The sequence below is a fragment of the Aythya marila genome (genome assembly GCF_965140915.1).
Source record: "Aythya marila genome assembly, chromosome: 25".
Classification (NCBI taxonomy): Eukaryota; Metazoa; Chordata; class Aves; order Anseriformes; family Anatidae; genus Aythya; species Aythya marila.
In genome coordinates, this window is record NC_139066.1 from 5,633,326 (window position 1) to 5,644,132 (window position 10,807).

The 10,807-nt window shown below is 63.3% G+C and overlaps 2 protein-coding genes across 3 annotated transcripts; one reads left to right on the forward strand and one right to left on the reverse strand.

The window, feature by feature from the left end:
* Nucleotides 1–294: 294 nt before the first annotated feature.
* On the forward strand, nucleotides 295–9,165 carry PCGF2 (polycomb group ring finger 2). Of its 2 annotated transcripts, none has more exons than XM_082779024.1 (10): nucleotides 295–408; nucleotides 3,031–3,170; nucleotides 3,355–3,451; nucleotides 5,159–5,214; nucleotides 5,448–5,498; nucleotides 5,580–5,688; nucleotides 5,966–6,014; nucleotides 6,187–6,285; nucleotides 6,602–6,682; nucleotides 7,140–9,165. In XM_082779024.1, the coding sequence occupies exons 2-10, from the start codon at nucleotides 3,059–3,061 to the stop codon at nucleotides 7,470–7,472; spliced, it is 987 nt and encodes a 328-aa protein (XP_082635150.1). In that variant the 5' UTR covers nucleotides 295–408; nucleotides 3,031–3,058; the 3' UTR covers nucleotides 7,473–9,165. The 2 variants fall into 2 exon arrangements, with proteins under 2 accessions (XP_082635150.1, XP_082635151.1); XM_082779025.1 differs by having other exon boundaries at nucleotides 6,190–6,285.
* A 371-nt stretch (nucleotides 9,166–9,536) lies between these two features.
* On the reverse strand, nucleotides 9,537–10,227 carry CISD3 (CDGSH iron sulfur domain 3). The gene is made up of 2 exons (XM_082779026.1): nucleotides 10,008–10,227; nucleotides 9,537–9,767 (listed from the first exon to the last, which is right to left on the reverse strand). The coding sequence occupies exons 1-2, from the start codon at nucleotides 10,200–10,202 to the stop codon at nucleotides 9,597–9,599; spliced, it is 366 nt and encodes a 121-aa protein (XP_082635152.1). The 5' UTR covers nucleotides 10,203–10,227; the 3' UTR covers nucleotides 9,537–9,596.
* Between the last annotated feature and the right edge of the window lie 580 nt (nucleotides 10,228–10,807).

Consider the following 10,807-nt stretch of genomic DNA (forward strand, 5'->3'; position numbering starts at 1 on the left):
GGGGGGGCCCTGTCCCGGTGCCCCCCCCCTCGGAGGCAGGGACGGGGGAGTGGGGGGGGGCAACGAGGGACCGAGAACGGGGCCCCCCCCTCCCCGCAACACCCCCAAAGGAATGAGATCACGTGCGGCGGGGCGGGGCCTGGCGGCGGCTGGAGGAGGGAAAAAAAAATTAAAAAAAAAAAAAAAAAAAAAGAGGAGGAAAAAAAATAAAAAAAAAAAAAAGGAGGAGGAAGGGAGGGAAAGAGGAGAAAAAAAAAAAAAGAGAGAGAGAGAGGAAAAAAAAAAAAGAAAAAAAAAAAAAAAAAGGGCCCCGGCCGCAGCGCCGCGCCTGAGCCCAGCCGCGCCGCGCCGAGCCCAGCCGGGGGCAGCGCAGCGGAGGGGCGGCCGCGGTGCCCCCGCCGCCACCAGGTAGGGACGGGGCCCCGGGCCCCCCCCCGCCGGGCCCCGCCGCCCCCCCCCCCCCCCCGTCGGGCCCCCCCCCCCATCGCCCTTTTCTCTCCGCGTTCAAGATGGCCGATGGATGGCCGCCTCCCCCCGCTTTGTGCCGCCGTCGGCCCGGGGGGGCGGCCACCCCCCCCTCCACCACCACCACCCTCCGGTGGACCCCCCCCCATCACCGGGTACCGGTGACAGCCCCAGGGCCCCCCCCCCCGGGCGGGCTGTCAGCCGGCGCCGAGCACAAAGGGGCACCGGGCGCTCCCCGCCGCCGCCGCCGCCCCCTCCCCGGGCCCCAAACGCCCCCCCCCGGGCACCGAGCAGCGGGGGGGGGGGGGGGGGGGCGCGGAGCGCGTGCCCGTGGCCGTGCCCGTGCCCGGGGGTGTCCCGGTTCCCGTCCCGTCGCGGGCCGGGGGCTGTGCCCGTGCGCGCCCCCGCGTGTCCGTGCCCCCCCCCCAAAAAAACCCTGCCCGTTCCGCCCCGAGGTGGCTGCCCCGTGCCGGTGTCACCCCCCCCCCGCGGCCGGGCCGGGACCCCGGGAGGGGCGGGGGTCCCGTCGGGGGGCCGCGGGGGCTCCGCTGCCGCCGGGAGAGCGAGGGCAGCGCCGGGGTTGGGGGGGGGTCCCGCGGGCAGGGGGCGGCCGGGAGGCTCCAAGTTAGCGGTGACTTTGAAACGCCCTTCCCCAGGCGGGGGTTTTGGGGAGGGGGGCGCCGTGCCCGGCCACCGCCCACGGAGACAAAAGACCCCGAGAGCCGGGACCCGGGGGGGGAGGAAACCCGGGGGGGGGGGGGGGTGCGATCCCGGGGTAGGCGGCGGGAGCCGCTCCGACAGCACCGGGCAGGGGTCCGGGGGGGGGGTCCGGGGCTTTGTTCGCCCCCGCGGCAGGAAATCGCGGCTGTTATCACCCGGGTTTATTAAAACCGGTTTGCGCCGGTGGCTCAGGCTCCCCCCCCCCCCCCCACCACCTCCCGGCCCCCCCCTCCCGGGGAGACCCGGGCCGCCATTGGCGGCTGCAAGTACCAAAAACATCGAAACCCACCCAAAACGCAGCCCTGGGCAGCTGCGCGCCCCCGTCCCACTTGGCGTTCTCCGGGCTGGGGGGAGAAGGAGGCTGCCGGCGCCCCCCCCCCCTCACCTGGGGCTGCAGGGGTCGGGGGCACCTGCCCGGGGGCAGCCGGGGGCAGGGCACCCGCGTGTCCCCTGGGGGTGGCACCCGGGGGTCCCCTGGGGGTGCCCAGCGCCGGCCCCCGGGGTCTGGGGCTGCTGACCCGCCCCGGTGCCCCCAGCCCCGCTGCCAGCCCCCCCCCGGGGCTCCGCTTGGCCCCGTGCTGGGGCAGCTGCAGTGTCCTTGTGGTCCCCGTCCCCGCAGCGTCCCCATCGCTGTCCCCACGGCGTCCCCGTGCACCTGCCTCCGGGGACCCTGCGCGGAAACCCAGAAGCCTGGAGCGCGAGGAGGGGGTGGCACATGGAGTGGCTTCCCCAGGACACGCGCCTGACACGGCCCCGGCCTTGCACACACAGCCCCGAGCACCCCCTGCACACGCAGCCCCCTCCGCGCCCCATTTTCTCCCTGGGCACAGGATTTGCCCCAAACCCATCCCCATACGGCAGCGGTTGTGGGGCTGGTGGGGTGGCACGGTGTTTTTTTGGGGTGTTGGGGTGCTTGTGAGGGGCCTGGCTCGGTGTTGGCACCGCTGCAAGCCCAGTGCACGGGGGGGGCACAGGTGTGTCCGTGTGCCTCCAGCTGCGTGCACGTGGGGCTGTGCAGGGGGGGGCCCCGTGTGCGTACCCGGGGGGGGCCGTGCGCTGCCGGCACACCCTGGCGCTGCCACCGCTCTGCCCACGCTCATTGACACAAACCCGGGGCTTGTTCTCCCCTCTCCCCGCCTCGGCTGGTTGTAATAAGGTTCTGGCTCTGCTCCAGGTATCGGGGTTGCCGTAGAAACAGGAAAACTGCAGCGATTTTGGGGCCCGGCTCCGCCGGCTCCCATCGTAGGGTCCGGAGCAGGCAGGGGAGAGCGCAGGCAGCGACTCCCCGCGGCCCCCTGTGCTGGTGGGGGCACAATGCCTGCACCCCGAGGCCCCGTGTGCACACCTGGCCTTGCACACTCGGTTTTGCACACTCAGCTTTGCACACCTGGCCGTGCACACCCGGCCTTGCACACTCGGCCCTGCACGCTCAGCCCTCCCCAGGTGCCCGCGTGCGCTCCTGGCCGCGGGCAGGTGGCCGGCCCCAATTCCCTGGAGTTTCTATAGAAACCACGAGGCAGTGGCTGGAAATGCCATTTTCACCAAACGCACCCAAAATACGCTCGTGCGTGCGGGTGTGTGCGCGTGCACGTGTGTTTCTGTGTGTGCACAGCCCGGGGAGCTGCAGGCAGGACCCGCTCGGGGACCAGGAGATGCGAACTCGCATCCAAGGGAGCTGGGTGGGGGCTGCGTGGGGCTGTGCGTGGGGGCTGCTCCTGCCCCCCAGGGCTGTGGGGTGCGGGGTTGGGGCAGCCCCAGCACCCCCAGGCTGGATTTGTCCCTCGGAGGCTGCTCCTGCGGGTCCTGGCCTGGCACTGAGCGGCTGTTTTGGGGATTTCCCTCCAGGGAGGATCCGCCGCGGCGCTGCTCCAAGATGCACAGGACCACCAGGATAAAGATCACCGAGCTCAACCCCCACCTGATGTGCGCCTTGTGCGGCGGCTACTTCATAGACGCCACCACCATCGTGGAGTGCCTGCACTCCTGTGAGTGTCCCAGCCCCGCTGCACCCATGGGTGCCCCGGGCCGGCCGTGCCCAAGCCGCAGCGGGGCTGTGGCCAGGGGCAGCAGGGTCCTGCCCCGGGTCAGTGCGTGGCGTGGGGCTGGTGGTTTTGTTGGTTTTTTTTTTTCCCCCCTCCCCGTTTGCTCAGGTCTCGTCTCTCCCTGCAGTCTGCAAAACCTGCATCGTGCGCTACCTGGAGACCAACAAGTACTGCCCCATGTGTGATGTCCAGGTGCACAAAACCAGGCCCCTCCTCAGCATCAGGTGAGCAGGGGGGGGGCTCCGAGCCCACTACCAAGGGATCGGCACCGGGGGTGTCCCCCCCAGGAGAGGCTGGCTGGGTGCCTGCAGGGGTTGCCCCTCACCACCCCTGCTGTGACCTGCGGCCACCCGTGCGCTGCGCCCTGTGGGGACGGTGCCGTGGCCCTGGGGGGGCACCGGGGGGGCTGGTGGTGGCGCAGGTGAAGCCGTGCCCGTGGCACAGGGGCTTCGTGCCAGCCCGCGCCTGGCTGGGGACGCAGACACGTCCCATCGGGGCGGAATTGGCTCTGCAGGTGGTTGGCATAGAAACCGTGAAAGGCTGCAATACATCACTGGGCGCTTTTTTTTTTTTTTTCCTCCCTCCTCCTCCTTTTTTTTTTAGCCTCTTCCATGTAAATCCGTTTCTGTAGTAACACTTTTTCCGCTTTCTGTTTTTTTTTTTTTCTGGTTCACTATGAAATATTTACACTCCGGCTCCCACGGCTCCCTCACCAAAGCCCCCCCCGCCTGTGCGCAGACGGGAACACGGCACAGGGGCCGTGGCAGCCCCGAGCCCAGCCATCGAGGGTCCCCTTGGTACCCCACTTGCCCCCGGCCACCCTCATTTGGGCGATTTGGGGCCGAGGGGGTGAATCACAGCACCGATGGGTGCTGGGCGTGATGCTGAGCGTGCCCGGGGTGCTGCCCGCCTGTGCCCCCCGGTGCAGCCACGCCGGGCTGAGTGGGGTTGAGTCATGCAGCAGCAGCGGCCGGCTGGTAATTAAGCTGCCAATCAAGCAGCAGAGGTTGCTTTTTCATTAGCTTGCTGTAAATTATAAAGCAAATTCTCTGGGTATGTATTATAAATAAAATCACAGCGGGGCCTTGTGAACCGGAGTGACATCACCGAGGAATTAGGGATGAAAGACGTGGTTAGGCTAAAAATAATATGTGAATAGCTGCTATGGTCATTTGTTTTCCTTTAAAATAAAGGCCTTATTATTAAAGTGGAAATAATTGCAGATATAATTTACTTTTCACCATTCCCACTGCTCTTGCTTTGTTTTGGAGATTTTTTTATTCAGCTTTTAAAGGCTGCCAAGGGCCCTGCCTGCAGCGAGACAGAGCCCAAGGCCTTGAGCAAAGCCCCAGCCCCGGGGTTGGTGCTGAGGCTGGGACCTGAGCTCCCCCTGCTCGAGTGCTTTTGGAGATCTTACCTGGGGGTGCTCAGATTTTAGCCAAAAAAACTCACTTTGGTTTGTAACAGCTCACATTTGGCTCTGTCCTGCCATGTGTACGGCAGGGGGAACGCAAAGGCTCGGCTGTGAGCTGCGCCTGAGCCCAGCGATAAAACGAGATGCAAATTAAAAGTTGCAGAAGCATTTTGCTGATCTTAGATTTTTTTTTTTTTTTTTGCAAGTTCTTGGTGTGTTTTTGTAATAGTTTTGACTACTGAAACGGATCCTGGCCCCAAAATGATGCTGTCATCATCCTCGGCAATTACGAGGATTTTTGAGATGTTTTCTTTCTTTTTCCAGGGTTAACCCTTTGGGGGGGTGCAGGGGGAGCTGGACTTGCCTAGCTCCAGGCCCACAGCTGCTCCTGCAGGGCAGGGCTGAGCCGTCGCTGCGGGATGGGTGCCAGAATTTGGGAGTTTTCACAGAGGGAGATGGGGGAGATGTCCCAATCTGGCTGATTTTTCTCTCTCTTTTCCTTTTCTTTTCCCCCCAGGTCAGACAAAACCCTCCAGGATATCGTGTACAAGCTGGTCCCGGGGCTTTTCAAAGGTACGGGCACGGACGGTTATAACTGAGGGAGAAAGAACGGGTTTGGGGTTGGTTTTAAATCCATCCCACCCCTCAGGGAGCCTGGTCCCCAAGCTGCGTGCCGCCTGCGTGCACTGATCCCTGGTGACAGTGACAGGGTCTGGGCGGTGGGTCCGGGGTCTGTGCCCCCCCTGCTCCTCTTCCCCTGCCCCGTGCTGGGTTTTCCTTCACCTTCCTCCCCCCTTCTCTTGCAGACGAGATGAAGAGGCGGCGTGACTTCTACGCGGCCTACCCCATGGCCGAGGGTGAGTGGCAGCCCGGGGGGCGCCCCCGGCCCCGCTCGGCCCCCGGCCGCGGCTCAGCCTCCCCCTCCTCCTGCCCCCCAGTTCCCAACGGCTCCAACGAGGATCGCGGGGAAGTCTCCGAGCAGGACAAGGGCAACCTGGCGGACGACGAGATCGTCAGCCTGTCCATAGAGTTCTACGAAGGGACGAGGTAACCGCTGCCTGGGCTGGGGTCTGGCTTTGCTACAGGGGGGCAGCAGCCAGCACCCCCTGCCCCACACCCCGTCCCCTGTCTCCCATGGGTGCTGCGGCCCTGGGCTCCCACCCACCCAGCGGAGCCCGAGGCTGAGGCATCCCCAGCACCAGGGGCGGCCTCCAAGGGTGTCGTGGTGATGGGAGTAGTGGTTCTGAGGCGTTGGGGCACTGACTTCTCCTTCGTTCTTTCTTCTCCTGCGACTTTGTCCTGCGTTTGCTTTCCTGCCCCCCAGGGAGGAGAAGAAAGGGAGCATCGAGAACGGGGACCTGGAGAAGGACAAGGTGAGCGCGTGGGGCCCAGGCATGGGGAGCTCCATGCGCAGCCACATCGGGATAGTGGGGGGACAGGGGGGCGCCCCCAGGCCATCTGCTGAGGAGGGTGGGAGCTGCCCCCACCCACGGGTGGGCTCTCAGCGATGTCTCTCCCCTGGCCCCCCCCTTGCTGTGTCCCCAGAAGAACGGGGTGCGGTTCCTGCGCTGTCCCGCCGCGATGACGGTCATGCACCTGGCCAAGTTCCTCCGCAACAAGATGGACGTTCCCAGCAAGTACAAGGTGGGCGCGAGCCCCCCGCGGGGTGTGCGGGTCCGGGGGGGGCTGTCCCGTGTCGCATCCCCTGCCGGCAGTGTGCCCGGCTTCTCCCCTGTTCCCAAATATCGCGGCAGCCCGGGGTTTGCATTGGTGGCAGGTGAGTGCTGGGCAGGATCCGTCCCTGCTGGCCCATCCTTGCAGCCTCAAGGACCAGGATTTTTTACATCAACTGTGGGTTTGCTCTGGCTGCGGGCAAGAAGGGCGCTGGGAGCCCCAGCAGGCCCTATTCAGCAAAACCCCGATGTCCCCTTGGTGGCTCTGATGCTGTCCTCTGTGCCAGGTGGAAGTCCTCTACGAAGACGAACCCCTGCGGGAGTATTACACCCTGATGGACATCGCCTACATCTACCCCTGGAGGAGGGTAAGCGCAGCCGCCCCCTTCCCCGCCGCGGGCTGCAGCTGCCAGGGCTTCTCTTGGAGAAAAGCTTGGAAAAGTGCTCCTTGAGGTGAAGGCACATGGCGCTGGAAAACTTAAAAAAATGGAAAACCTAACAATTGGAAAACCTAACAATTGGAAAACTTTAAAAATGGAAAATCGAGTAATTGGAAAACCTAACAATTGGAAAACGTAACAATTGGAAAACTTAAAAAATGGAAAGCCTAACAATTGGAAGACCTACCAATTGGAAACCTTAGCCATTGGAAAATGTAACAATTGGAAAACTTAAAAAATGGAGCATCTACAAAAAAATTAACCCCCCAGATGCCTCCCCACCTTAGGGAGGTGTTCCCTTCAGGGCTGGTTTCCTGGAGGTCAGCTCCCACCCGCAGCTCCTGGGGGGCCCGCGGGTGCTCTCCTGCCCCTCTCCCCCCTGCAGAACGGGCCCCTGCCGCTGAAATACCGCGTCCAGCCCGCCTGCAAGCGGCTCAAGCTGTCCCAGCCGGCCACCTCCGAGTGCACCAACACCAGCGGCGCCTCCGAGTGCGAGTCGGTCAGCGACAAAGCTCACAGCCCCGCCACGCTGCCCGCCACCTCGTCCTCCCTGCCCAGCCCCGGGACGCCGTCCCACGGCTCCCCCAGCTCCACCGCCGGCAGCGGCCCCGGCCCCGCGCTCAACGGCTCCTCCTCGAACTGCCACCCGCTGCCCCCCGCCGCCAGCCGGTGCCGCAAAACGACTGTCAATGGCAGCACGGCCTCCGCCTTGACCTAAAAAGGGGAAAAAAAAACCACCAGAAACCAACAAAAACCAACAAAACAGGGACGCCTGGCTGGGTTTTATATATCTATATATATTATATATATACATATATAAATATATATGTGTACATAGGGAGAAAAAAATTATACATACTTATTTTCTATTGATTGACCAGATTAATTTAAAATGCAAATAAGACACATAAATGTGGTTGAATATTTTTAAATGCTTTTTTCTTTTTTTTCTTTTTTTTTTTTTTTTTAATTTTAACTTATGGAAGCTGCATGCCGGAGCTGGGAGCCACGCAGGCGCCGCTGCCTGCCCTGCTCATTCTCTCTAACGCTTTTCCCTTCTCCTCCCCACCCCTCTCCCCTCGTGCCCGCTCGGAGAGAGACGGGGCGGTGAGCAGGGCCTGCAGGACGCACAGGTAAGGGCTAAGCACAGGTAAGGGCCAAGCACAGAAGCCAAAAACTGCCCCCGGCTGCCTCGGCTCCGCTGGGCTCTGGCAGCGGAGGGGGAGCTGCTCCGTGTCCGCGTGCCCCCAGCCCCGCTGTGCCCTGAGTTTTTTGTTTTTTTTTTTGCTTTTCCGTGGGTTTTCTTTTTGCACCAGGCTCAGTAACGTGGTGCCCGCAGCCAGCTGGTGCTGATGGCCGCTTGCTGGCACCGAGCGTCCCTTGCCGGTGTTGCCCACCCTGCTTTGCCTTGCCATGCACGTTTCTGTTTCTTTTGTGCTTTCCCTGTGTGGTCTCTGGACGTTGTTTCAGGCTCTGATCTAGCAAAGCCTTACACAGACGCCTCCCTTTCTGCACAGTAAGTAGTTTCTTTTTTTATTCCCAGCTAAAAAAAACTACACTTGGGCCCTGATGCTGAAGGGCCAGCTGTACCAGGGGGGTTTAGGAGCACAAGCCCCAGTGAATATTGGATTTTTCCTTGCCAAGGGAGCTGCCACCTCCCTGGGTGCGCCTGTGGCCAGGCAGCTACGTGGTGGGGGCAGCACCCAGCCAGGGGGATGCAGGGCCAGGAGCTGCCTGCACCCATGGGACCCCCGCGCCACCGGCCCCCTGGCAAACGTCCACAGCTTCGCCACATTTCAGAGCTTTTTTCCCCTCTGTCCTTCCCACCCTTTCCACCTGCCCCCACATTGGATTTTAAAATAAAAAATAAAAAAAATGACTACAGTGCCTTTAGCCAGGAGGCTCGGTGAGGGGAAGCGTGGGAAGGCGCTGCTGGTTCGGGCAGGAGCCGCGCAGCACCGGCACCGCGCGCTCCGGGGAGGGGACCAACTTCACAGCCACAAAAAAAAAAAAAAAAAGCACAGGAGCCCCGGGGAGCGCAGACCCTGGGGGTTCATCTCCCCTCTCACCTCGCTGGGGAGGGGGGACGAGTGACAAAAACCAAGCAAGTGCCTGCAGCGCCCGGACAGCAGCCGGCAGCGGCACGGTGAGAACCAAAGGAAAGCGGCACGGGAATTGCGTGGACAGCCCGGCTCCAAAGGTCAGGACCGGGGGGGGGTGTTACTGTTGTGTTCTGTGTGTTTTTAAGCAGCACGCCCCCCGCACGGACTCGGAGGCACCTTTGCTGTAGCACAGCCCCGGGCTCCCCGCCTGCGGGTGCTGGGGATGGGCCCCGGTTGTTTCTTGGCTCTTCCCCATCCCCGGCTGGGGCTCGAAGCGTGTGGGGGGGGCTGCGTTCGTCTCGGTTTTGGCACCCCTTTTCTTGTAAATAGGCTAAAATGGACTGAGGGAGGCAGCTGCAGCGCCTCGGTCTGGGGGGTTTGTGTGGGGCTCTGGGGGGGGGTTGTTTTTGTTTCTTTTTTTTTCTATATGGTACAAAACCAAACTGCTCTGTATGTTTGCATCCTGTACGGCGTTTTAATGTCCTGTAAGATACTCTGATGCCCATATATCGTTATTGGTTAAACATTTGTATAACGACAGCTTTGTACATGGAATAAATGCTGCAGATTGCCAGTCACCCGGCTGCGTCTGAGGGACCCAGCTCCTGGGGGGGGGGGGGAGTGAGTGGTGCCCCCCAGCTCCCTGCTGCTCCCAGTCCCGGGGTGGGGGGGGGGGGTGGTTTTCGTTTCCCGGCCTCCGTGACCCCCGTCGGGGCCGAGTTTCCGCAGCGGGGCCGTGCTCAGGGCCGGGGGCCGGGGGGGGCCGCCTGCTCCCGGTGGCTGCCGTCGCAGAAGGGGGGGGTGCGGGTGCGTTTGCAGGCGCACAGCGGGGCCGCCCCGTCTGCCTCGGCCGTGAAACGCAGCGGGGACACGCCGGGGGCCGCCGTCCGGTGCGAGCCGTCGCAGAAAGGCTGCGGGGGACAAGGGGGAAGGGGACGCGCTGAGGAGGGGGGGTCCCGCTGCTGCCCCCGCCCCGAGCGGCCCCGAGGGACCCCGCGTCTCGTCTCGTCCCCCCCCCCACCTCCCCAGCTCCCCGCTGTCGCGACCCCGCGCTGTGTATGGGGACATTGGGGGGGTCAAAGGGGGATGGAGGGGATTTGGGGGGAATCGGGGGGGTCGCGGGGGCTCCCTCCCCCCGCCCCGAGCCCGACCTGCGTCTTGCTGTGCCCGCAGGAGCACCACGCGTATTTCTTCCCCGCCTTCAGCTCCACCACCAGCGGCTGCGGGGGGGCGGAGGAGGGGGCGGAGGGGGCAGAGGAGAGCGCGGGGCTGAGCAGAGCCCCCGGGGGGGCCCGAGCCCGGCCCCCGAGCAGCACCCGCAGCGTGACCGCCCCCAGCCGCAGCATGGCCACAGCGCCCCCCCCAGGCAGCCCCCCCCCCGGCCGGCTCCGCCTCGCCCCGCCCCGCCGGAAGAGACCGGGGGGGGCAGGGGGAGGGACATTGAGTTCCCCCCCCTTTCCTTTTTTTTTTTCTTTTTTTTTTTTCCTTTTTTTTTCCTTTTTTTTTTCCTTTTTTTTTTTTTTCCTTTTTTGTTTTTTCCTTTTTTTAATTATTTTTTATTTATTTATTTATTTTTTAACGTTTAACCCCTGGGGGACACCGCTCTGCTGCCAGCCGCCGTGATTGAGCCCCCGCAGACGGCCGCAACCGCGGGGAGGGGGGGCGCGATCACGATCGGGTCCGGGGGTGCTGCTGCTGCTCCCCCCCCTCCCCCGGGGGCACCCAGCACCTTCACTACCTGTGGGCTTGCAGGAGGGAGCTGCAAGGGGGGAGCCTGTGCGGGCAGGGAGGGGAGAAATGGGGGCAAGGGGGAGCAGCCGTGCCTGATCCGAGCCCTGAGCGCAGCACCAGGGGGCTCCAGCCACGAGCCCCGTCCTGGCAGCAGCTGCAGCTCCACGGCGATGCCCCGGTTTTGGGAGGGGATTTTCTGTACCGAGGGTTCTCACGTAAA